The 26,917-nt window shown below is 56.9% G+C and overlaps 1 protein-coding gene across 1 annotated transcript in view; it reads left to right on the top strand.

Annotated features, from left to right (window-relative positions):
- Positions 1-246: 246 nt before the first annotated feature.
- Positions 247-26,917, top strand: part of FOXK1 (forkhead box K1) — a 60,353-nt gene continuing 33,682 nt past the window's right edge. The window contains exon 1 of the mRNA XM_066273461.1: positions 247-819. Coding sequence (XP_066129558.1) covers positions 260-819 — 560 coding nt within the window. The 5' untranslated portion in view covers positions 247-259. The remainder of the gene's footprint in view (positions 820-26,917) is intronic.

Genomic DNA, 26,917 nt, shown 5'->3' with positions numbered 1-26,917 from the left:
CCACAGTCGGGGGGTAGTGGGAGAGGGGCTGGCCCTGGGGCAGACGAGACGGACGGCTGCAGACCGCGCCCCACCCCGTCCCCGCATCCACCCTGAGTCCCCGCGAGCGTCGGCGGGCGGGCGGGCGGGGCGCGCGGCGTGTCGGCTCCGCTCCGGGGGCGGCAAAGTCCAGCCCGGGATTCCGCGCCCGCCGGCGCCCCGCGGAGCCCCGCCCCCCGCCGCCGCGCCGCCGCCGGAGGCCGCTCGGAGCTGCGCGAACATGGCCGAAGTCGGCGAGGACAGCGGGGCCCGCGCCCTGCTGGCGCTGCGCTCGGCGCCCTGTAGCCCCGTGCTGTGCGCCGCCGCCGCCGCCGCCGCCTTCCCCGCCGCCGCGGCCCCCGCCGCGCCCGCCGCCCCCGGGCCCGCCGCCCCGTCGCCGCCGCCGCCGCCGCCCGCCCAGCCCCCGCCGCCGCCACCGCCGCCGCCGCCGCCGCCGCCCGGCGCGATCGCGGGGGGCCCGGGCAGCGCGGGCGCCGCGGGCGAGGCCCTGGTGGCCGCCGCCGCCGACTCGGTGCGCCGGAGCCCCGGGCCCGCGCTGGCGCGCCTCGAGGGCCGCGAGTTCGAGTTCCTCATGCGGCAGCCCAGCGTCACCATCGGCCGCAACTCGTCGCAGGGCTCGGTGGACCTGAGCATGGGCCTGTCCAGCTTCATCTCGCGGCGCCACCTGCAGCTCACCTTCCAGGAGCCCTACTTCTACCTGCGCTGCCTTGGCAAGAACGGCGTGTTCGTGGACGGGGCCTTCCAGCGGCGCGGCGCGCCCGCCCTGCAGCTGCCCAAACAGTGAGTGCGCGCGCCCCCCGGCCCCTCACCCGGCGCCGCCCCCCACCCCGCCCAGGCTGGGCCCGGGGGTCACCTCGGACCCCGGCCCGATCGCTGCCCAATCTGTACAGGGGTCCCTCCTGACCCCACCAGGCTGGGGGGCCCCGGGCCCCCGAGAGCCAACCCTGACCCCTGCCAGGCGTGGATGGATCCTGAGGGTCACCCTTGTCCCCGCTCCGATTTGGACCCTGGGGTCGCCCCCACACGTGCTGGCGAGAGGGATTGCGTCAGGTGGTGTCGCTCGGGGAGGCGTGGGTGTCCCTCCCCCCCCCCCCCCCCCGCCACCATCCCCACCCCCACCTCGGAAGGCCCGAACCCCTGGCAGGAGGGGCCAGGTCGGAACCGCCGGCGATTTGGGCGTGGAGGGGACGCTCCCATCGGAGGGAGGACAGAGGGACAGGACCGCGGGTGTGCCCTCTCCTTCGTGTGCGTGGACACGCGGGTCAGGAGCCCACGCTCCCGGGATGGGCAGTGGTACCCGGCACGCTGCTCGGGGCCCAGGAAGGAAGCAGAAACCGCAGGGCGTGGAGGCCGCGCAGGGCGCAGCCGGTGGCAGGGCCGCTGACGCTGCGAGCTTGTAGCAACATCCCGGTATTCCTTCCGCTCTTTGCTCACTTTCCCCTCTTCCGGTTCCCACGCACACATTTCTCTCCCCCCCCCCCCCCCCCCGGAGATCCTAGCTGTCTCAAGATCGGGAGAAAACCCACTTAAACTACTCATTTCCTCTTTAGGCACTTTCTTTTTCTACGTGTTAATTGCTTTTAACTCTTCACTGGTGTTTATATTTCTCCAATAGGCTTCATGTTCCAGAGTCCTCTCTTGACTTTCTAATTAATTCTGTTTTTATGAGTGCCCTAAGTTCAGGGAATTTTTGCTGGGGTAATTCCTAGCCCCCCCCCCCCCCCCAGCTTGTTTCTGTAAACTCCTTTGCTAGGGTCTTGGCATGTTTGGTTGTAAATATCGTATTGAATAATCTTCAAGTGCAACATCAACAATGACTCACACCCATTTTGCAAACATGAAAGGTATGTATTTGGGAAAATCAGGACGGGGTGAATAATTAAAGTTGTTCTACTCCAGGGTTATAATTACTCCGTCGCCCTATCTTTGCCAGTAGTAACCTTCATGCCTTCTCCATTCTGGGTCATTAAATGAGTTTCCCGGTGCTAGCCACTCCTCTTGTGAGAAAGCACACAGGTAAACAGCTCCCTCCCCTCCCCGCCCTGCGGCTGCCTGAGGCCTGTTTCTGCTAATGCACTTTGTATGACTCAGGTCCTGTAAGTGCTGGCAGTAGCAGTCCTGTTTGCAGAGCTCTGGGCCTGGCTCTTGAGGAGGGTGCCTGCCTGACTAGGGCCTAAGTGAGTCTTGAATTGCACCAGTATTTTCCCTAACTCCAGAAATTTTGGCCAGGGGAGTCCTCAGATCATTTTCCGAATAGGCCAGACCAAGTCTGTTGTCTATGAAGTGGTTTTGGTGCTCACCATACTTTGCAGATTTACACCCTAGGGGAGCTGGACTTCTTTTAGCTGAGCGCATCCCAGAGCACTGGGGCTGAGCTGCAGCCCAAACACTCCACCGGGCACTGCTGTGTCTCTTCGCCCCACTGTGCCTGACTGTTTGACTCCTGTGCTAGTACACTGCGTGTAGGCAGTGACATAAACGTGACAAGGACAGCAGGTGTGCAGCAGGAGGAACATTAAGTGGAGGTCCCTGTGTGCCCACCTAGAAAGGGCTGTTGGCCTCTGAAAACTGTCACAGCCTGTTGTCAAGTATGTCAGCAGTTTCAGCCTTTTACATTCTTTCAGAAAATGTAAACCTAAGGACTCGCAGATATCCTGTGGCTGTTGTAAACTTCTTTTTAGAGTGAGTAAGGCCAAGGGCCCTTTGGCCTGTTACTGGGAAGGTAACCAAGAACTTTTAATGAATTCAGAGGGAGGAAGTTAAATATATACATTTTCCTCACTGACTTTCAAGGAGTGGCAGTGATGATTGTCTGTTTCCCTGAGGCTTTGGCATCCAGTTTTGCCGTTCCTGTGTGAAGTCACTAACTGCTCTGCCATAGATCTGAAATTCTTACTGTTCTGGGATTTTGTTGACTTGACCGGCTCGGGTTTAGTGGGCTGTGGAGCATGACACTTGTGCTTTTTACTTGCCTGAGGGCGTCATGCCCACCTCCCCTGGTACGTACTGTCACCCAGCTTGGATGGCTATTGTGTTAAAGGCCAAACTTACTTTATCTTTGTCCCCACTCATCTTTCTCCCTGCCCCCAACTATTTGGAAGCAAATCACAAATGTCCTATATGACTCTGTCTGTAAATACTTCAATAAAAGATAAAAATGTTTTTTTTAACCTTACCACAATGTCATTATCACGCCTAAAAAATGAACAAGAATGTCTTATTATCATCAGACACCGGACAGTGTTTGGGTTTCCCTGACGGTCTCGTGAATGTTTTCTCCAGTGCAGTTATTTGCATCAGAACCGGTCAGGTGCTACATTGTGACTGGTCAGTGTGTCCAGTGCAGTTTTAATCTGTGCACTCCATCTCGTCCTCCCCCCCCCCTTTTTCTCTCTCTGAAGAACCAAGGTCGTTTGTCCTGTAAGTTTCCCACAGCCTGCTCTTACAGCTTGCATTCCCGTGGTGTCTGTTTAGCACGCGCTCTCCCTGCCATTCCTGTAAATTGGTTGTTGGACCTAGAGATGTGATCAGACTCGGGGGATGTTTTGTTTTTGCCAGACTTGCCTCCTAGGCAGTGGGTGGTGCCTGCGTCTGTCAGGAAGCAAAGTCTGTCTCCCTGAGTGGCTTTTTGGGCATTGCCTAGGTCCACACACATATTGTCACCTGCACTATTGTACTGGAGTTCATTCTGGGCCCTGCTCTGCGTGCCGACGCCCTTCCCTCTGAAAGGCGTGCCGTGAATGGCAGATGTTACGGATCACGGCTCCTGCACATGTACCGTGATGAGCGGTAATTAATTGTAACCACCAAAGCATGTTACTACATAAATGGTTGTTTTAGGCCCTATGAAAACATACAAAACGTAGTTCCTCGTTGCTGTTCCAGATGGTCATTTGAAGAATATGGAATTAGTTACCTGCCTTCCTACAAGAAGTATTTTAGACTGAAATTGTTTCGAAATTAATTGGAAAGTGCCCCAGACTAGGGAAGACAAGGGGCATCAGCCTGAATGCTCACCACCCGGCATCTGGGGAGACAGGACCGAGCTCCTTCCCTCCCTCCGCCTGGTCACTCCGCCTCCCCCAGGTCCTCACGTGGCCTGGCCCCGTGGCCCCAGCAGGTTGGTCCAGGAGTGGGCATGTGTGCCGAGCTGCGTGTGCACTCGGGACAAGAGAGGGTGTCAGGTCAGTCTGTTTCCAGTGGTGGGGACTGGAAACTGAAAAGTGAGGCTGTGCTGGCCATTTCCAGGTGGAGAAAAGAGCCGTGACGAGGGAGGCGGGTGTGGCGTGATGTGGTGGGACGTGTGCAGAGCCCGAAGTGCCGCGGAGACCACTTGGGAGATGGGCACTCAGGCTGGCCCCTTGTCGCCCGGACAGGGCAGCTCTGGGACTGGAGAGGATGCGATTGAGCTGGAAGAGCATCTGAGGGAGATGCGGTCGGCCAGGGGATTCTCGGGTAGAGGGGTGGTTTGTGTCTGCACCCAAAGGAGCAGGGGCGGGGCCTGCTGCGGACTGGCGGGGGGGGGGGGGGACCTGCAGACACCCTGATTTGGCCTGCCCCGTCTGGGGAGCAGGGTCGAGACACAAAACGTGGTGCTGCTGTCTCTAAATAGCTGCGTTAGCCTGGTGGTCTAGCCAGTTAGCAGTTAGGGTGCGGCGTGTAAGTTTGCTCCAAGTTAGGCTGTCATCTTGCTCAAAACCGACTTTAAGAAGGTTTCCGGGAGTATTAGCAAATTGGGACCCAGAGCCAGAACATCGAATTTGTGGGAATAAAGTAGGCACCACTCTCTCTAGCATGTGGTTCACCTGGAGATGTGGGGGCTTATTACCCACACAAGAAAATTTATATCGTGTTTTAGAAATTAGCCTCTGAGAAGAATGTTGTCTGTCGTGCAGTCTGTGGGTCACTGAATTTATAGTAAATTTGTGGAAGCCTTTATCAGTGATGAGGAGACGGCTCGCTGCTGAAAGGGCAGTAGGTCGAGTTCTGACAGGGCCCTTGATAGTGCTTCTGAGAAAGACACAGCCACGTTTAAATTATGTGCCGAAAAGAAAGGAAAGCATCAGATTTGGACATACAGTTATTTACTCTTTGCTGTTTGCAAGTCTTGTGAATGTCAGGGGATAGACTTGCTAAATTAATGACAACTCCAATTATGGCAACACCTCATTTCCATAATTACCCTACATTTAAAGCATTTCATATTAAAATGAGAAGATTACATAAAGCGCTTTGAGTCTGGTTTCCTGGAAATGGGCCCTCCGTTGTGACTCACAGGGAGGCCTTGCGGTTCATTTTCGTTGCTACTCATCGTTTTTCAGGAGTTTCTAGTTTTCTGGGCACACGTTGCCGGCTGGTTAGAAACGGAGGAACGATGGGATCTGTGTGTGTGACCCTGTCTGGGGAGGGCGTGCTGCGTTCTGTCCCCGAGTCTGACCGGGGCTGTGGGAGCCGAGTTCCTGCTGGTGTGCTGGCACTGGCCCGCGGTCCCCCTTGGGCCTCCCGTGAGCCACTTCCAGACTGTGGACCACATAGGCTTTCCTTGGGCACGGCGGGGTGAGCTGGTGGCTGCCTTCCTGAGGTACAGCGTTTCTAGCATGTGGTCGTGAGATGCTCGCTGCACGACTCCGGGCTCCGAGGACTCACTTCCCGAGATGCACGGGATAGGGGTGGATGTCTTATCCATGATTTGATCAGCTTTCAACGGCAGTCACTCTCAGGCCTTAGTCATTTGTAACGTGTCCCACCATGCCGTCCTCCGTGTGTTTCCTCAGAGGCACCCCTTCTTCCCACTGCATGTACGCCGGGCACGTGGCCGCCCAGTGCCTGCAGGGCAAGGCCCCTAGGCCTCCGCAAAGGCCCCGGCATTCCTGGAGGCCTTCCCCTAGCCTGCCACCGGTGTGTCAGGGTGCACGGTGCCCACTGCACACAGGCGCCTGTGGGCATCCCACACCTGCATTTGTCCTGGCAGGGCTCGGTGTTCGGGCCAACGCCCCTGTTGTGCCCAGAGAGCTTTTGTTGCTGTGGCATTTGTTACCCTTACCATATTAGAAATTAGAACTGAGAGATTTAAATGTATCTATTCACTATCTTATTCAAAAATAGCAATTATAAACCTATTTCAAAAATAACTGTATCCCAGGACAACAACAACAAATTTTAGGAGGACGTGTTAGTTTTTTGTAAAACGTCTTTAGAGAAGACAGCTGGGAGCTCGTCGCAGCCCCTGCCCACCGTGCTGTGCTGTTTCCAGTGCGGGGGGGGGGGGGGGCTGGGGGGGTGTCCAGCCGCCTACGGAGCTGGAGACACAGCTGCCAGGCGGGAGCAGACGACGGGTGCTGTCCTTGGGTTTTCCGCCCACACTGGACAGCTCGCGTCATTTCTTCAGGTCCATTGCTGCGTGGGATCTGCACCTCGTCGGCGGGCTTCTTGTGATGTCACGTGAAAAGCCACTCCTCTGTCTTGCATTTTTTTAATGCGTTTTACCTAAAGGACCAGGCTTTTTGACATATATACTTTAATTCTAAAATTTGCTTTAAGATTGAGTGCCACACCTATGTTTTTATAGAAGTAAAAAAGTCATGTGGTCACTGGCCTTATTAGCACCTTGCGACATAAGTTGGCTTAAATTTAGTATTTTTTTTTTTGTACGTCAATTCTTGGTTATTTCGGCTGGAACTGTCCATCTTGTCAGTTATTCGTTACATTCCCCTAACCAGGGACCTGTGGTGGCCTTTGTCCTCTCCCCATCTGGTTCCCAGGTGACATTGCTGCCTTCTCCGTTCAGCCGCAGGTGTGGGGCACCAGGGAGAGGCGGGTGAGGAGGCTGGACGTGGACCTGTGCCAGGCCCCAGGGGATGTCAGCGACAACATGTGATTTTGTGGAAAGATGTCTCGTTTCTAAGCACACCTCTAAAGGACGGTGCTACTCTGATAAGTGGACACATTCTCTCTCTCCAGTCTGATCTCTTCCTTAGCGGATAGCTTTCTCTCCTCCTCCTCGCAGGAAATCAGTGTTACACAGAGGGTGACACTGACCTTCTGTCTCTTCTGAAAAAGCTTTGCTGTCTGTGCATCACGTCACAGAAGCAAGAGGCACTCCCTCTCTTTCCACGTGGACGCTGGAGCATAGGATGTGCCTCAGACCCACATGGCTCTGTCTCAGACATTCTGGGTTTGTGGGCAGCATATAGGACTCAAAAAAATAATTATACAGCTTACCATTGGAATTTTGAGCCACACCTTGTGTAAGCTGGGTCGTGGGTCCACAGTGGGGGGTCTGGGGCAGTCGGTCGCAGGGAGAGCCCCAGGGGGACAGCAGCTAGAGGACTCGCCCGGCACCGTGAACCACACGTGGTCTGGGCTCAGAGAGCCGCACACGCCGTGGGCAGCCAGTCGGCAGAGAGCCTGCCCGGAAATGCTCTGGCTCCGGTTAGCTAATGAAGTAAGGGAGTGTCCTAGATGCTACCAGAGAGCCGCGGCTGGAAATTGTCAGTGAAAAATATAATTCTGAACTGACTTGGAAAGAATGTTAAACCGAAACCTGAGGCGACCATGACGGGCAGGTGGGCCGGAGGCCGCGCAGTGGTGTGGACAGCAGAGCTGCAGAGAAGTCTGCGCTCCCACCCTCCACCCTCGGGGACGTAAATACCCGATCCACTTGGCAGGTATGCCCCTGGAGCTGGGAACAGTGACTCACCACAGCTGAGGAAAACAGCGTCCCTGCAGTGTCCACCTCCCTGACAGGGCTCCGTGCACACCAGGAGCGCGTGGGGCCCTGACTTGGCTCCCAGCCTGCAGGGATATCCAGCTGTATTAACAGTGGTGTTTTTCCCTCTGTGAACTGCGGTGCGAACAGGGTTTCCGGGCCTGCTCGCCCTGGGCTGGGCCGGCTGGGACCCCATGAGGGCCGAGAACTTTGCAGGGGCAGCAGCATTTGTCTGCGTGCCCAGAGTGTGGCTCGTGTGACTGAAGAACTGAGTTCTGTTGAGTTTCTCAGTTAATGGAAGTTTAAAAAGCTGCACGTGCTGCTGCCTGCTGGGTCCCTGGAGAGGTTGTGGGCCTTCGGGTCCCGGGCTCCTGGGTGTGGCCACCGCCTCAGTTTACCCATTCACCTTCCGGCCAAGTTCTGTTTCTGCAGTTTGCTTCCCGGTGAGAAGGAGCGAGCAGGGCTGGTCTGGCCGGGGGACTCAGGCAGACCCCTGAACAAAGTTGTCTGCGGCTACAGCTGTGCAGGAGGCCCTGCACCCCGGCCCCCCTGGAAGACCAAGCGGGGCTGGTCTGGCCGGGGGACTCAGGCAGACCCCTGAACAAAGTTGTCTGCGGCTACAGGTGTGCAGGACAGGAGGCCCTGCAGCCCAGCCCCCCTGGAAGACTGAGCGGGGCTGGTCTGGCCGGGGACTCAGGCAGACCCCTGAACAAAGTCTGCGGCTACAGCTGTGCAGGAGGCCCTGCAGCCGGCCTCCCTGGAAGTCTGAGTGGGGCTGGTCTGGCCGGGGGACTCAGGCAGACCCCTGAACAAAGTTGTCTGCGGCTAAGGTGTGCAGGACAGGAGGCCCTGCAGCCCGGCGCCCCTGGAAGACCGAGCGGGGCTGGTCTGGCCGGGGGACTCAGGCAGACCCCTGAACAAAGTCTGCGGCTACAGCTGTGCAGGAGGCCCTGCAGCCCGGCCCCCCTGGAAGACTCTGGTTGCTGCTGAGTAGGCTGACCAGTCTCTGCAGCTTCTGCCACTCTGGACGCAGGTCCCTGTCCCTTTGCCTCCCGAGTTCTCGAGGTCCAGGGACCAGTAAGGGGGCTGAGAGGTGGTTCCTGGGGATGGGGGACAAGGAGAGATTGATTTGCTGGTGTGGGGAGTTAAACAGAAGTCCCGTGGCCCGGCGGCCCTGGTGACTGTGTGCTAGGCATGGGGGGACTCCATGTGAGCCTCGCCGTAGTAGCAATGCCGTGGTTCCCTGTCCTTGCAGAGTGCTAAAGTCCTTCGTGAACAGGTGTGTGCGTGTTGCGTGTGCCTGCCTGTCCCTGTCTCCGTCTGCATGGACCCCGTTCATACCAGGTGGTACTTATCAGGGTGGTTGGTCATTGTATGGTCTGACCGTTGAGTAGTGTCTGTCCCCTCAGGAAGCCGGGACTCCTGTGAGAACAGTGTCGTGTTCCCAGTGCAGTTTCACGGGAGCACAGCCACGTTTACAGGCTGTCTGGCTGCTTCGTTGAGACAGACCATGTGGCCCGAAAACCTGAACTGTGTGCAGAGACGGAGCACGCCCCAACCTGGCTCCTCCCCTTCTTCCGTGTGGGCACGCTTCACTGAGCCTCGTCCAGACCTTCACACGACCAGCTTTCTCTGTGCAGAGCCTGTATTTTTAAATAAGTTCTGTTTAGTCCTAAGTGGTTTATGTATTTGTTTGGGGGATGATTCATACGAATGGGGTCTTTTCTTCCTTATTATTTTCCATTTTTTAAAGGGTCAGTGTTTGCATGGAGGAAAGGTGTTCTGTGTGTGAATGTCTTTCTCTCTCTCAGTATGGGCTTTATAATATTAATTTTTTTTTAACTCTCCATTTTGAAATTTTTTTAAGGTTCCAAAAACTTTGCAAGGCTAGTATAGATAGTTCCTAACCTCTGTCCAGATCCATTCCATCTGGCATTGCGCCATGCTTGCTCTGGGACTGCCCGTGTGTATGGTTGGGGGTAGGTATGTACACCACACCCCTCATCCTTGATCCTACAACACATTTCTAAGGAAAAGGACACTTCCAGAGCCACAGTCCTGTCCGTGCCTCAGGACACTTCACACTCCAATGCTCTGTCTCACCCATAGCCCGGTTCTGCCGGTTGTCCCGACAGCGTTCCTGAGGCCCGGCCTGGGATGGAGCCTTGCCTTAGGTTGTCCCATCTTCTGTCTCCTAACCTGGAACAGCTCCTCGGCCTTTCTTTCTCCTGATGGACCTTGACCTCTTTTAAAAGAAAGCAGGACAATTATTATATTGTATGTCTCAATTTAGACTTGTTCTCCTTTGACCAAATCCTAGTTAGATTCTGGTTGAACATCTTTGAACCTCTAGAAAGAGCACATAGCTCACTTAGACACACAGTATCCTCATGGAGATGTTTCAGGTGTTGCTGGGTTTCTGCACTCAATAGTTACTGTTTTTCCTTTGTCATTAAAGTAACTTTAATTTTGTATCCAGCCACATTGATCATTGCTTTAGTAACAGTTGTTTAATTCACTTGGGCAGGTGTTCTCTCCTCCTGAGCTTCAACTGCAAGGAAAAGTTACTTTGTCTCTTTCTTCCCCCTTGCATTTTTGTTGCCATGTTGAATTGCGTAGAACCTAGAACCTCCGGAAAACACTGAGTGCAGCCAGCAGGGGCTCCTTGCTTGTTTCCAGCCTGCCTGGGAATGCTTGTGAGGCCTTTCAGAGCAAGCAGCGCTTGGCTGATTAAAAGCCCTGGTGCCTCTGTGAGGTGGGGTCCTGTGGGCAGTGCCCCCCGGGGTTCCGCGCGGAGCCGTCCGGGAGTCGTTGTGGGGTTGGTAGCTGTGGTTTATCTGCGGTACTCCGGGCACTGCAGGGGTGGTACTGTGCTTCTCCGGGTTTGCACCAGCACCTGCCGGTATGCTTGCCAAATCGCAGGCACCCTGTACAGTGTTGACGAAATGCATAAACGAACAGCCAGGCAGCTCTGCATGTAAACACAGTTTGGCCGAGGAAAGCAGTCCGACCTTACCTGCAGCGTAGCCTTTGACAGGTTGGGCATCACCGCCTCCCAGCCGGTGCCCTTGGGCGGGCGACCGAACTTTAGGCTCCTGTCTCCTCATCTGTAGCATGGGCACACTGCCCACTGCTGGGGTAACTGTGGGAAGTTCACAAACCGAAGGTGGTATGTCACCGTCCTCGCCTCAGGGCTGGCATACAGATAGGCCCACCCCATGCCCACGTCCTTGTCATCGCTGCTGTCATTGCGACCTTGTCAGAGAGGGACAGTGGGCGCTTCACAAGACCACCTCTGGTGTGGACATGAGATCGGAGCCGTGGGAATGGAAACTGTAGGGCCTAGAGCTGACTGCAGTGTAGCAGGTGGGTCTTCTAACCTGCCTTCTAGCCACGCAGTCGCCGCTGGGGGTCATGGAGGGTCATCGCCGGGGTGTCATAGAGCGCTGCATTCTTGCATTGGCAGGAGAGTGGGCTGGCATCACCAGGACCCCCTCGGCTCCTACGGTTGTATGATCAGAGAGACATGGTGGGCGTGCTGTCTTGAGCTTCTCTGAGCTGCTTCTCCAGAGAAGGGGAGCTCAAAGCAGAGGGGGTTTGAAAAGACAAACCTGGGTTTTACCGTGAAGCAAGCAGCTTGAATAACCTTTTTTGGTGCAGAACAAGGCTAAAGCCAGACAGGTCACTGACCAGGACAGATGCTTTGTCCTTCAGCCCACCTCGCAGCTGCTGGTGACTTTGTTGCCGCCTTTTATGACCACGAGCTAGGATGCATCTGGTATTAAATGTAGCTCTTGAACAACCAGAAAAGTCAACTCCTTTCAAGATTAGATTTACTTCAGTCTTTGTTTAAAATTTAAGGCCCTGCTGGTTGGCTCAGCAGTAGAGCATTGGTCCAGTGTGTGGTAGTCCTGGGTTCGATTCCCGGTCAGGGCACACAGCAGAAGTGCCCATCTGCTTCTCCACCCTTCTCCTTCTCCTTTCTATCTCTTCCCTCCTGCAGCCAAGGCTCCATTGGAGCAAAGTTGGCCCGGGCGCTGAGGATGGCTCTGTGGCCTCTGCCTCAGGCACTAGAATGGCTCTGGTTGCAACGTGGCAATGCCCCAGATGGGCAGAGCATCGCCCCCTGGTGGGCATGCCAGGTGGATCCTGGTCAGGCACATGCAGGAGTCTGTCTCTCTGCCTCCCCTCTTGGCACTTTGGAAAAATACAAAAAAAAAAAAAAAAAAATGCAGCTCTTGAGCAACCAGAAAAGTCAAACTCTTCAAGATTAGATCTACTTCAGTCTTTGTTTAAAGCTTAAGAGAGAAACAGCACGGCACAGACAGATGCGCTGAGGTCTCCTGATCCCCATCCCACCGTTCCTCTCCCTCCTCTGGGGACAGCGACCCCTCTGAGCCTCCCCCCAGTACCCCTCACCCAGAGATGTCCACGGATGATACACTGTCTAGTTGTATGGGGGAGTAGTTTTTGAAAGTGGTGTCATACAGTTTCTTCATTGATATACTACGGGTACTTCCCACTGGTCCACAGAGATTCTTCGTGGCTGACTCCGTCAGACACAAGTGACTCCCTGTCTCTCCGCTGGCCTGGTGTTTGGGCCTCAGCCCTTCCCTGCTGTGCAGCCTTGGTTCCTGCCCTGCCTGGTCTGACCTGGGCCCGGGTGTGTGTGCTGGCCACAGGGCCCCCCCCCAGGTCTCAGGGGAGCACCACTGCTGGGGGGCGGGGAGGGGGGGCCTCGTCTCCGTCCCTGAGCCGTCCCTGAGCGCCGGGCTGGGTAGCAGCAGGACCCAACCATTGCGGACGGTAGTGGCAGTGGGTGGGAGGGTCTCAGAACTTGGGCCAGGCCAGGCCTTTCTCCGGGCCGGCTGGTTCTGGCGTCCTCCTGCAGGTGCCCGGGGCCCCCGTCACCCCTTCCGCCCACACTTGGGGGTAACTCCTTCTTGAGGCTTCTCCCCTCTCACTTTTAAGGGGCTGAACTGGAATTCCGACTTTTGGGGATTTGATGCTCATGTTCATTTTTATTCTTCTAATCAATAATTTTTTTTTTTTACCAAATGTAATTACAGCTCCTTGTAGCCCTCTGCCTTTTAACCGTTTTCAGAATCGACCCATTTTGTTCACTGTCACCTGAGAAGCCAGGGAGGCATGATGTGCTTTGAGCAGGATAACCGAAAAAAAAATGGGTCAAGATGTTAAAAGTCGGTAACGTTTTGAAGGAGCCGCGGATTCTGTCTCTGGGAAACGTGCTTTCCGGAAAGGACTTTCCCGGGGGGCTCCAGACCGCTCCTCTGGGGTCGTAGCAGAAAGTCCCAGGCCTCGGAGCTGTGAAGCTTACGGGAGCTTATCTTACCCACGCTTGCATTCTCTAATTTTCTGAAAGTCAAAACACTTCGGTGCTGTTTGTTTCTGGAGCAGCCAGTTTTTAAGAAAAAGCAAAAAAAAAAAAAAAAAAAAGTGCACGTTAGCTTTTCTGCTGTGTATATAGTTATATAACCCTTATTATTTCAGACTGTGATGTCACGTGTCACTCCTCCACAGAGATGACCACGACTGCCGGTCAGTGTGCATTTCCTGTGTCTGTTTCCTTTAAAAACACACACACACACAAACAAACAAAAAAGACCGGAGCTAGCACTTTGCTGAAACTGCAGGTTTGGGGTTTCACAACTGCCGGTGACCTGTCCCCTCACCCAGGGACTTGAAAACACCATTTTCATGCTAATTTCTGGTTAGATGGGTAGGTTAGGATCGCTCTGCCTCCAGAGTTTGGAGTTGACCCCTGTGGGGAGGCAGGGGGCGCAGCAGGGCTCCGTAAACACGGGGTCACCGGGCAGGCAGAAGCGGGAGCAGCGCCCGGCTGGCTCCTTCGTGGCCGAGCTGTTGCGGACTGGGTCAGATCACGCTCACGCTACCCAAATGCAGGATGTGATTTCACACTGTTCTGCGTTGTTTTAAGAACTGGGGAAGTGTTAGAGGGGCCCTGATGCTCCTGGGGGGACGCAGCATGGGCAGAGCGCTGCCGAGTGTGGGGTCAGGGCTGGGGTCCTGCCGCACCCCGGGGTCAGGGCTGCCCCTCCCTGGCCGGCCCGACGCCCTCCCCACACACCTCTCACACGCCCTTCCTCCACACGGAGTTCCTGGGGGGACGCAGCATGGGCAGAGCGCTGCCGAGTGTGGGGTCAGGGCTGGGGTCCTGCCGCACCCCGGGGTCAGGGCTGCCCCTCCCTGGCCGGCCCGACGCCCTCCCCACACACCTCTCACGCGCCCTTCCTCCACACGGAGTTCCTGGGGGGACGCAGCATGGGCAGAGCGCTGCCGAGTGTGGGGTCAGGGCTGGGGTCCTGCCGCACCCCGGGGTCAGGGCTGCCCCTCCCTGGCCGGCCCGACGCCCTTCCCACACACCTCTCACGCGCCCTTCCTCCACACGGAGCTTCTGGGAGAGTCCCCACTGCCCTTAGCATTTTTTTCGTAGGATGTACAAATAATTTTATTGAAACTGAACAAATACACAAAAACTTGTAAAAAGAGTCTCAGGAGGAAATGAGGTAGCTTCTTGACATACACCTCCTTGGCTCTGTTGCAGTTTCTCTGTAAAGATGAGGCCTGGACCTAAGGGTTTCTTGCCTGGGTCCACAGTGGGGAGGAGGTGTCGTATGGGCCCAGGCGCAGACCTCCATGAGTGGGGGCACTGGCAGAGCCCAGCAGGCTGCGGACAGCAGCACAGACTCAGGGAACTGGTGACGGGGACCCCTCTCCCGTTTCCTGTCACGTGCGTGCACCTGTTTGCTGTGCTGTATCAAGCACCCTGGCAGTGGACACAGGGCTACACAGACCCTCGGGGAGAGGGGTCACTGGGAATTTAGGGCGCAAGGCTGGTGGGGAGGGTGGGTGCCAACAGACCAGTGGAGAGCGTCTGTCCCCTTTTTATTTCAGAGAAAAACTGTTCTGAGGAATAGGCCTTGGGGAGAAATCCTTGAGGCTGACAGTGCAATTTACATAACAATTAAACTAGTTTAGTGTCCCCTGTGCTGCTGAAACCAGCCTTCTCCCTGTACCACTTCCGTGTTGTTAATCTGTTTTATGACCCAGTTTCGCCAAACGGGTAATTGCTCCTCCCTGGTCCTAAAGCATGCTCAGACTTGGGGATGTGCGTGGCGAGGGGTGGCATTAGGAGCGGTCCTGGAATCGTTTCCTCGGGCCATCTGCCAGGAAGCTGCCCGCTGTCTCCCCGTGGGCACCGATGCTGCTCCTCCGGCTTCAGGTGTGAAAGCCTGGTTTGCCGTGCGCCTGGTCCTCCTCGTGTGCTCCCAGGTCTGACGAGTGCAGGAAGAGCAGGGGGCTGTGGGGACGAACCGGGTGTTCCCCCCGCCCTGCTCCGCGTGCTGGGTCTGAGCACTGAGGCTTCGAAGGGAAGGCCTGAGTCTTCAGCCAGAGAAAGGTCTTTGCAACCCCCCTCGCTCGGTGCAGGGCCCGCGGGCCTGTGTTGTGTCTGGGGCTGTGTCCAGGATGGCAGAGAGGTCTCGAAAGTGGGTCCCCACTGCTTTGTAAACATCACCCGGTTGCCCCCAGTGACCCCAGCCTCCCTGGGCAGACTGGCTGCACCCCTGGCTCTGGTCCAGCCGCTGTTCCACCCGTGGCCGCTAATTTGGGGGAGATTAGCCTGAAGGTAAGTCTGAGTGGGAAAGACCCCTCCCTTGGGAAAGGCTAGTGGCTAGGCTAAAACCTAAGGACCTTCAGTTATCCACAGTAAAACTTTCAGTTTAGCCTAGAATTTTATGTGACAGAATGAGAACAAAGATGATCAAAGTGTAATAAGTTGATGTAATAAGAATAGAGCAATTGGCCCCGAATGGTATTAACATCAACTTTCGTGTGACCTGGGATAGAGCTTCTCCCAGATTCTGCGGTGACGCCCCGCAGCCAGCATCCGCTGACGGTGACGGTGAGGTGTTTGCGTGCTGGCTGCGCAGGGCTGGGTGGCGGTCACATGCTGCTTCCGGAGAAGAGGCCAGGAGAACGTGGACTGCTGGGAGCGGCCAGAGAAGGGCTTGGTGGCTGTTTACACCGGGCCTGGGTCCCCGCGTCCCCGGCGCCTTGTCCATGCTGGTCGTGGCCTCAAGTGCCCCCCACTCCTCACCGCCCAGAGATGCTGCCCGCTCTCGCCACCCGCTCCAGGCCCGGCGTGGCCCTTGTCTAGCTCCTGCCGTCCTCACTTCTCCGCCGCCGCCCGGAGTGAGTCACTGCTGTGCACCTCAGCCTCCTGACGGGGCCGCGGGCCTGTCTTCCAGGAGAAACTCTCCTCCACTTTCATTCTTAGGGGCTGTAGAGGACCGAGTGCTCTACAATGCTTCGTAACTGTGGGCGGTCTCCGGGCAGCCCTGGGTGCAGGTGGGTGCAGGTGGGTGCAGCCCGGCCGGTCCGTGGGGGCTGGTCCCGGACCTGACCCGCACACCACTGTGGACCTGCTCTGAGAACTGTGCGTCCCTCTGCAAGCATGACAGAGGTCCATGTGGCCGGGCATCGTGGGGCGTGCCAACCAGCAAAAGGAAGAAGTTTCAGATTTAACTTTGGTGAAATTATAAAGTAATTTTCCCAGAATAAAGTTTAATTCACATGAGAAAAATACGTCAAGTTACATATTATGCCTTAGGTCTGAACACCGGGACAGTGAAATCTCATAGTGTAACAGTGACCCCCAACACCAAGTCACCGGGAGCTAACTGCTCACCTGAACCGGTGGGCGTGTGACACTTCCCGCCTCCGCAGTGACAGTGCCCAAGGAGTGCTTGGCATTGTTCTGATGCCGAGGAAAGAATGGGCACAAGCAATGACTTTCTAAAATCACATTGTTCTGCGGGGGTGAGTTGATTCAACGAAAGCATCGGTTTTTATGCTTTCTTTATGTTGCAAAAATTTTTTTAATAAATTTTTTAAATTTTATTTATTTATTTATTTATTATAGAGACAGAGAGTGAGTCAGAGAGAGGGATAGACAGGGACAGAGAGAGATGAGAAGCTTCATTAGTTTTTCATTGTGCATTGCAACACCTTAGTTGTTCATTGATTGCTTTCTCATATGTGCCTTGACTGCAGGCCTTCAGCAGACCCAGTAACCCCTTGCTGGACCCAGTGATTTTGGGTTCAAGCTGGTAGGCTTTTGCTTAAACCAGATGAGCCCGCGCTCAAGTTGGCGACCTCGGGGTCTCGAACCTGGGTCCTCTGCATCCCAGTCCGACGCTCTATCCACTGCGCCACCGCCTGGTCAGGCAGTTGCAAAAATTTTTAACAGAGTTCAGTTTCTTTGCTTTCTGGTCTGAAGAGTTAGAAGGTCAGAGCTGAACTAGAAGCCATCGTGTACTGTTTTTGAAGACTTCAAACAATAAATCAGAAGTGACTTGTCTCCTCTAAACCTCAGTTTCTGCATTGTTAATGCTGAGAGTACTTTGCAGGAAAGTTCTGAGTAAGTTTATTTAAAGCAGCTTCCGATGCAGTGGTGTGGTACCACCAGTGCCTTAACTAGCGTTTCGGTCAGGGATGGACTGCTGGGAATGCACGTAGAGCCGTGGTTTTCAACCTCCAGTCTGCCAGCAACTTCGTGCCGGTCCACAAATTGTATGAAGACGACAGAGTCTATAATCACTGGGTCCGTCATCTTCATACGACATCAGGGTGGTTAACTCTGTCGCGGACCCGCACAACATTTCTGGCCGGCTGGCACCAGTCTGCGGACTGGCAGTTGGAAACACTGATGGAGGGGAGTATATTATATGTGTAATTTGAAAAAAAAAAATAGCGTGCGCTTCAGACAGGTTGGAGCAGACAGGTTCACCCCGTGCTGTCTGCCCCGGCAGGAGAGGGGCCGAGTCCAGGCTGCTGGGGGCAGGGCAGCTGCTCTGCAGTGAGGACTGGCCCGCCCAGCCGGCCTGTGTTGCCCAGGCTGCTTGTGATCGAGGCTGAGCTCGGGAGGAGCCACTTACTTCCCCGCTCGGAATGAGTGGGGCGCCTCGGCTTGAATCTCCCCATCGCATCGCCCTTATTGTGTGGTGGTGCTGTGCTTCTCCCCTTTCCTGTTCTGCGGGGTCCCCTGGGGAAGTACGTCAGTCTCTGTGACTTCAGGAGGTCACGTTAGACACCGTTCCGGCCGTGGGGTGTGAGGAGCCCGTCCCAGTTCATGAACCGCAGGCAGGGCTCTAGGGGGCTTGACTAGTCGGTTGTAGGGGGCAAAGCCGGGACTCTCTCCCAAGTCTCTTGACCCCAAGTCGTCATTGCTTTTTCTGGTACAACAGGCTGTCCCTGCAGGACGTCGTGCCTGAGGCAGAGGTGACCCGTCATTCCGTCCTGCAGGCACTGCCAGGAACTGCACCTGGAGGTCTGGCACAGGGCAGTTCAGCAGAGCGGACGTCCAGGCGGAGCGCACCTGCGATGTGGCCTGTGGCGTGTCCGCCAGGGAGGGGAGGCCGTGGTGACAAACACCGGCAGCCGGCCCTCCCCTGGTGATGCGGGGAGGAGCGCTCCTTCCCTGGGGGCTGAGGGTCAGTGGAAGAGGCAGGGAGGGGGCACACACCCTTCCTCAGAGTGTGGACCCAGAAATGGCTCCCGTGCCATCGCACACATGCCTTCCCTGAGAAGGTGCCTCAGTGCACACGTGGCTGACTGCTCAGGATGCTGGGACCTGTCGTGTAGCTGTGTGCCCCGAGCAGAAGGGACGGGTTCTGGCGAGCCGCTGGAAGTTCCTGTAGCGAGTCAAGGCCGACCTGGACAGTGAGGAGGGAGGACCTTGGGCGAAGGAGGATCTGGTGCTCTCAGTGGACCTCCGACACCTTGGAGGTCTTTAGAGTAGGCAGGCGATGCGATTAGCAGTCAGCAGCAGTCTGCACATGGATTGTCGTGAGGTGGCCACTTGGTGAGAGAAGACCTACACACCCACACATACACACGTACACATGTACACACACATACACACGTATACACGTACACACATACACGTACACACACACTCACACATACATGTACATACACACGTATACACACACGTACACACACGTACACACACCCACACATACCCACGTACACACATACATACACATACACACATACACACATACACACGTACACACACACTCACACATACACATGTACACACTCACACACGTACACACGTACACGTACACACACGTACACACACGTACACACACCCACACATACCCACGTACACATGTACACACACCCACACATACACACGTACACACACTCACACATACACACGTACACACACGTACACACACCCACACACACCCACGTACACACGTACACACACCCACACATACCCATGTACACACATACCCACACATTCACACGTACACACACACCCACACATACCCACGTACACACGCCTGTAGGAGAACGATGATGATGATGATGATATAACAGTGTAGAAGCCTTGGCCCTAGTCATGTGCACTGGGCTAGGTGCATCACACACTGTGGTGAGGTCGTCGCTGTAACCTGAGTACCTTCGCCAGGTCACACAGCTCTGGACTGCTGGCAGGCTGGGTCCCACACAGAGGCACCAGGGAGTGACGTGCAGATGTGCAGATGAGGAGGAGGTGCCGTGGCCTCAGGGAGGAGGGAGACAGGTGGGCCGAACATGGTTTAGCGTGAACTAGGGTCGGGAATGGAGCAAGGACTCCTGGCGGCAGCCACCTGAGCCAGCTGCCAGGGAGAGGGGTGTCTGGACGGATGTTGGGGCGCTGAGCCTGGAGCAGTAGGGCCAGGGCCAGAGGATGGGGAGGAAGGGCGTCAGCGACGTCCGAAGCCAGCGGGTCGTCTGTGCTTGTCATTAGCGCTCTGGTTTCTTTGCCCTTCCGTCCTTCCATGGGAGACAGGCGGAGAGGAGAGGTGCGTCCAGACGCGGCGCTCGATGGCCACACTGCGTCGCCACTCGATGGTCTCACGCCGTCCCTCGCCCTGCCGTGGGGTCCCGTCTCAGAAACATGGCTGCTCTAAGTGGAGAGGTGACACAGGCTGTAGCGCGGTGTCTACTTCGTGTGCAGTGTGACTGTGGGTGGTCGTGAAGAACCCACACTGAGGACTGGCCCTGGCCTCTGAGGAGTGAAGTCCCCACACTGAGGACTGACCCTGGCCTCTGAGGAGTGAAGTCCCCACACTGAGGACTGACCCTGGCCTCTGAGGAGTGAAGCCCCCACACTGAGGACTGACCCTGGCCTCTGAGGAGTGAAGCCCCCACACTGAGGACTGACCCTGGCCTCTGAGGAGTGAAGCCCCCACACTGAGGACTGACCCTGGCCTCTGAGGAGTGAAGCCCCCACACTGAGGACTGACCCTGGCCTCTGAGGAGTGAAGCCCCCACACTGAGGACTGACCCTGGCCTCTGAGGAGTGGAAGTCCCCACACTGAGGACTGACCCTGGCCTCTGAGGAGTGAAGTCCCCACACTGAGGACTGACCCTGGCCTCTGAGGAGTGGAAGTCCCCACACTGAGGACTGACCCTGGCCTCTGAGGAGTGGAAGTCCCCACACTGAGGACTGACCCTGGCCTCTGAGGAGTGAAGTCCCCACACTGAGGACTGGCCCTGGCCTCTGAGGAGTGAAGTCCCCACACTGAGGACTGACCCTGGCCTCTGAGGAGTGGAGAACCCACCCTCAGGACTGACCCTGGCCTCTGAGGAGTGGAGAACCCACACTGAGGACTGGCCCTGGCCTCTGAGGAGTGGAAGTCCCCTACCCAACAGGACTGCAGGGCAGGCAGGCGCCCTGCTCGTTTCAGCCTGACTTTATCATCCGGGAGTAAGCGTTTCTAGGTGGTCGGACCTATCTGTTCTGCCTCCCGGGCGCACTTGGGAGAGAACGGCGAGCGTGGACTAACTCCAGCCGCAGCTCTGACCTCTGGACTGAGTCTCGTTGCCATGGCAATGGTCATGTCTGTGTTTGACTGGTGTGCCAGCTCCCTGGCTTCTCCCTGACCACTGGGGTCTCTGTCCTCGTACCTTGCCGACCTGTTGCGGCCCTGGATGCTACCACTCAGTTCCGTTTATACTCCCGAGGGCACTCAGTCTGTTTATGATTAAACACTGCTCAAACAGCCGGGCAGGACCTGTGGATAGGGGCGGGGCCCGCGAGACCATATTGCTCTCTGCTCTGGCTGTTTCCTGTCAGCGAGAGAGCTGACATTTATTTTTAAATTGTGCTCATAGCTCTGTGACTTCTGCGGAACTCTTGATTTTATTTTAGAGTTTATGGCAAGAAAAGGGGAAAATTATGAATACTTCTGAAGGACAGCCCCTTCCCTGGCCTCTTTCAGTTGATCAACGTCACATCTAGAGCCATAACCTGATACCTTGTTTAGGTAACTTATCCAAGTAAGTCTGAACCCTACCAGTTACTGACATCTTTAAATAACCGGCAAAGTTCATAACTGTGTAGCCCGTTGTGTTAGCTTCCAGTAGTGAAACTGTTTCTTCTGTGTAATAATGTCAGCTGCTTTGTGTGCCAGGCCCTGAGCTGGGCCCACCTTGGGGGAAGGTCGGGGACACCAGGAAAACCAAGGCGGAGACTGAATCGAGGGCCAGCGTGGCTCATGAGAGGTCAGCTGTCTGGACAGAGCTGCTGCTGGCCACGGTCCTCTTGACTGCAAGCCCAATTTCAGATGCTTTTCAGTCGTCGGCCTCTGAGCGCAGACACAGGACTCCCAGGTCTTGCTGGTCACTTTCCTGGGGGCAGGGGGGCAGTCACCCTCACTGCAGCTCTGACGAGAACCACCTGCCTCCCTCTACACTCTTCTAGACGGCTGAGGTGCAGAGAAGTCATGCACCTACTGCCTTATTTTCTAAAAATAGGCGTGCTTTTTCTTCCGGTTTTTTTTTTTTTTTTGTATTTTTCTGAAGCTGGAAATGGGGAGAAACAGTCAGACAGACTCCCGCATGCGCCCGACCGGGATCCACCCGGCACGCCCACCAGGGACGACGCTCTGCCCACCAGGGGGCGATGCTCTGCCCCTCTGGGGCGTCGCTCCGCTGCGACCAGAGCCACTCTAGCGCCTGGGGCAGAGGCCAAGGAGCCATCCCCAGTGCCCAGGCCATCCTTGCTCCAATGGAGCCTCACTGCGGGAGGGGAAGAGAGAGACAGAGAGGAAGGAGGGGGGGAGGGATGGAGAAGCAGATGGGCGCCTCTCCCATGTGCCCTGGCCGGGAATCGAACCCGGGACCTCTGCATGCCAGGCCGACACTCTACCACTGAGCCAACCGGCCAGGGCCTCTTCCATTTGTTTTTTAAGGCACATCTTCAATCTTTGGTTTAAATGTATTCTGGAGAAGTAATACCTTTTCACATTTCAAAACTCAAGGGGTGTGAGGTCAACAGTCTTTCTTTCCGTCATCCATTTCCGGTTTCTGGAGCAGGAAGAGGTGATGTTGAAGGAACGGTGCTTCCCGCCCCAGCTCCATTTCTCCAGAGGGCCCTGGTCCACGTGTGCGCGTGCACGAGCAGAGCCTGCCCTCGTCTTCCTGTCCTTGGAACAGAACAAAACCCACAGACAACAATCGTCCGGCTTCCCGTGGGGGTGCAGGGTGGCTCGCCTGGGCAGCCGGGGTCCTGGTTTTCTCCAGGGCAGGGGTGGGGTCTGCTGTCCAGCTGGGTGTGTCCCTTCGAGGAGAGATTCTAAACATGGCTTCAGTGTGCTGGCCAGCAGCCTGGGCTGGGCACAGTGGCCTCGGGGGGGCGCAGGCGCCTTCTCCAGTGAGATACCTGCCCAGCGCTCTGCTCCACGGGCCCCTCTTCCCCTGCGCTGGCCGGGGCACGGGCGGAGGCCTGCCTCCTCTGAGAGAAGCCTCTGGCTAGTGACCGTCAGCGTGGACTCGAGCAGAGCCCAGACGGGGATGAATGGAGAGGATGCTTGAAGTCTTCTGCGCGGGGAGGTGCTTGTGGCTGTGCCTGGCTGACGGACAGCGTGTATGACGTGGTGGCTCCTTGGCCAGCTTACAGCAGGCTCGCTGCGTTCCTGGCCACAGGCCCTCCGGAAAGCGAGCTCCCGCACAGCGCGCTTCTTTGGAGATAGAGAAAAGCAGGGAAAACAGCACACACAGAAACAGCTTTCCCGCACTGGACAGAGGGCGGGACTTGCCCCCTTCAACACAGACCCCGCCCCTGGGTCTGAGTAGAGCACCCAGGTGAGAACCAGCAAACGGTGCCTCTGCAGTGTGTGGGCAGCTGGAGTCCGTGTGTGTGATTCCCCGCTGCCCAAGGGTCAGTGGGCGGTGGCGTGCATGATGTCAGGTTCACAGACAGCCACCTCTCCGTCCAGTAGGCTGGACCCGAGGGCGTGGGCATGAGGAGGGGAGCCGCGTGTCCATGGCGTGTGCCCTCACACACCCAGTGCGAGGGCCGGCCCTCCAGCTGCCAGAGTGTGGGAGCGGCCGCCTTCTGCACGGGGAACCACTGCGCACGTCGGCACCTCGTGAGCTTAGGGATCATTTCAAGCCGATCACTTGACTTTTTAAAATAAAAGTTAGTACTGGTTACTGGCTTGTGTCAGGTTTTTGCAATAAAGCACCTGTCTGGGCAAAGGGCAGGTGTGCACTGTGAGGGGCACCCTGGTTCCCAGGGGGGCTCCTGTGCCTGTGGGATCCCACCGCCTGTGCCTGACACCCCCACCCCGTCTGCTGGGCCTGGGCAGCCCCTCGTCTCTCTGGGAATCCGTCTCTTCGTCTGTAGAAGGAAGAGCTTCGTTCTGAAATGTGCTGTGCCCGTGGGTTTTTGGTCACAGCGGGCTCGTCCGCGTTCCTCAGGAGTAAACTGCAGGGTCTCAAGTCCGCGCCGTGAGCTGAGAATGTCTGAGTTTTGGTCTCAGGTTTTGTCTGAGTGTGACAGATGTCTTCCCATTGTAAACTAGTCGACTAGTAAGCACCTTTCCTCCTCACCTTCTCTTCCTGTCAGCGTCTGCACACATGTGTGTTCTGTGGGCGAATCTCCAGAGCTTCCCATTTCCTCGCCGTGAGAGTTCAGTTTTGAAGCAAAGGACACCGGTGCCCCCTTCCTGCCCCCACGCTGCAGCCCAGGGCGGTTGGAGCGCCCACAGGAGGCCGGTCCTGGCTGTGGCTTTCTGTTTTGAATAATTGTAGACTCGCAGGAGGCTGTGGAGACATCGGGACGGGTCCCTGTGCACCTCCCCTCTCCCCCCCGCCAGCTGCACCCTTGATTACAGGACCCTGACCATGCAGCGTGTGTGTGCTGGTCTGTGAGCACACGTGTGTGTCAGTGTAACCCCCACCTCCACCGGGGTGCGCAGCTGTCCCCAACCCCGGCCACCAGGAACCTCCTCCCCACCCCTATAATCTGTCACTCGAGAATGTTACGTAAGTGCACCGGACGCACCTCTTGAGTGTGGCCTTTTTCGGGCTCAGCATCCTGCCTTCATCCAGAGCTGTGAGCAGAGCAGGTCACCCTCTTCCTTGCTGAGTGACCACTGCTCTGCTGGTGGAGGGGTGGTGGTCCCACCCATGATTTAGCCTTCACTGGCTGAGGGGCCTTGTGACCGACTCCAGTTTGGGGCTATTACAGATAAAGCCGCCGTGCACAGTCACATCCAGGGGGCGAGGGGACACACGCTTTCACTCCTCTGGGACATGTGCCAGGAGCGCGGCTGCTGAGCTGTGTCCTGAGAGCACAGTCAGGGTAAGAAACCGGGCTTCTCCGTTCGCACCGCCAGTGTGTGCCGGGTCCCGTCCCCGCGTCCTGGCCGGGCCTGTGGCAGCACCTCTGCTGGACGTCCCTCTGCTTCTGCCTGGTGGCCGGTAGGTACCGCCCGCACCTTCCCACACGCCCGTGCCGCCCGACTCCCCTTCCGTGGAGCGCTGCTTCCCGCCTTTTGCTGATTGGACTGTTTGCTTTTACTCTTGGGTTTTGAGAGCTCTTTACACATGGTGAGTGAGTCCCTGATCCCACGTGCGGCTTGCACGTCCCTCCTCCCGCCCGGAGAGGCTCACCGCTCACTGGCTCTGTTTTCCAGGTTGACGAGCCCGCAGTGCGCTGGGTTTTTTCTTTCGTGGTTCGTGCTCTTGATGTCGTGTCTAAGAACTCTCCTCCGAACCCCGGCTCCCAGAGTGGATGCTGGGTTTTGAATGGTTCTCATCTTCCCGTGCTGGCTGCTGCCCGGCATTTCTGTCTGCAGTCTGCACGAGGCTAGTGGGGGTTTCTCCCGATTTCTCTCCTTTGGACTTCACTCACCTTCTTGTCGCTTTACCTTTGTTGCCAGATTTGGGATGTTCTCAAGCTATTTCTTCTTCCAGTTTTCTTCACCCCACTCACATTCTAGTCTCTGGGACTCAGTGACATGACCGTCAGATGTCCTGTGGGATTCCGTCCCACAGACGCGGGCGCTGTCTCTTCTGTTCCTCCACTGAGGCTCTGTCTCGTGACCGCTCGTGAGTCTGTGGTGGGTGCTTCACAGTCCTCGTCAGCTAGTGCTGATGCCTGTGTCGTTCTGTGCTGCTCTCTGCTGACACCTTGTCTCCTTTTGTTTGATATCTTCCTCATTCTTGGTGCAGCCTTTGAGGACTTGGGTCTCATTTCAGTCTTGTGTTTTATTAGTACTCCTCTGACACTGCTCTGGTGGGCGGAGGGGGGCATAATCCTCCCCAGGTGGCCTCCACTGAGGCTGAGGTGTGCCTGGCACACACGCCTTGCTCTCACCCCGGCTGGCCTAGGACTGTCTCTGCTGGCCTGAGTGTCCCTGGCCCTCGCTGGGGACGGCGTCTTGTAGACTGTCAGTGGGGATGACACGTGTCCCTGGCCCTCAGTGGTGACAGTGTCCCCTAGACCGTCAGTGGGGATGGCACGTGTCCCTGGCCCTCGGTGGGGACGGTGTCCCCTAGACTGTCAGTGGGGATGGCACGTGTCCCTGGCCCTTGGTGGGGACAGTGTCCCCTAGACTGTCAGTGGGGATGGCACATGTCCCTGGTCCTCGGTGGGGACGATGTCCCCTAGACTGTCAGTGGGGATGGCACGTGTCCCTGGTCCTCAGTGGGGACGGCGTCTTGTAGACCGTCAGTGGGGATGGCATGTATCCCTGGCCCTCAGTGGTGACAGCATCCCCTAGACTGTCAGTGGGGATGGCACGTGTCCCTGGCCCTTGGTGGGGACAGTGTCCCCTAGACTGTCAGTGGGGACGGCACATGTCCCTGGCCCTCGGTGGGGATGGTGTCCCCTAGACTGTCAGTGGGGATGGCACATGTCCCTGGCCCTCAGTGGGGACAGTGTCCCCTAGACTCAGTGGGGATGGCACGTGTCCCTGGTCCTCGCTGGGGACGGTGTCCTGTAGAACGTCAGTGGGGATGGCACATGTCCCTGGCCCTTGGTGGGGATGGTGTCCCCTAGACTGTCAGTGGGGATGGCACGTGTCCCTGGTCCTCGGTGGGGATGGTGTCCCCTAGACTGTCAGTGGGGATGGCACGTGTCCCCGGTCCTCGGTGGGGATGGTGTCCCCTAGACTGTCAGTGGAGATGGCACGTGTCTCTGACCCTCAGTGGTGACAGCATCCCCTAGACTGTCAGTGGGGATGGCACGTGTCCCTGGCCCTTGGTGGGGATGGTGTCCCCTAGACTGTCAGTGGGGATGGCACGTGTCCCTGGTCCTCGGTGGGGACGGTGTCCCCTAGACTGTCAGTGGGGATGGCACATGTCCCTGGTCCTCGGTGGGGACGGCGTCTTGTAGACCGTGAGTGGGGATGGCACGTGTCCCTGGTCCTCGGTGGGGACGGCGTCTTGTAGACTGTCAGTGGGGATGGCACTTGTCCTTGGCCCTCGGTGGGGATGGTGTCCCCTAGACTGTCAGTGGGGATGGCACGTGTCCCTGGTCCTCGGTGGGGACGGTGTCCCCTAGACTGTCAGTGGGGATGGCACGTGTCCCTGGCCCTCGGTGGGGATGGTGTCCCCTAGACTGTCAGTGGGGATGGCACGTGTCCTTGGTCCTCGGTAGGGACGGCGTCTTGTAGACTGTCAGTGGGGATGGCACGTGTCCTTGGCCCTCGGTGGGGATGGTGTCCCCGAGACTGTCAGTGGGGATGGCACGTATCCCTGGCCCTCGGTGGGGATGGTGTCCCCTAGACTGTCAGTGGGGATGGCACGTGTCCCTGGTCCTCGGTGGGGACGGCATCT

The sequence above is a fragment of the Saccopteryx bilineata genome, chromosome 4 (assembly GCF_036850765.1).
Source record: "Saccopteryx bilineata isolate mSacBil1 chromosome 4, mSacBil1_pri_phased_curated, whole genome shotgun sequence".
NCBI classification, from domain to species: Eukaryota; Metazoa; Chordata; class Mammalia; order Chiroptera; family Emballonuridae; genus Saccopteryx; species Saccopteryx bilineata.
Note: the sequence above shows the minus strand (reverse complement) of the source record. Positions and strands in the feature narration are given on the sequence as shown.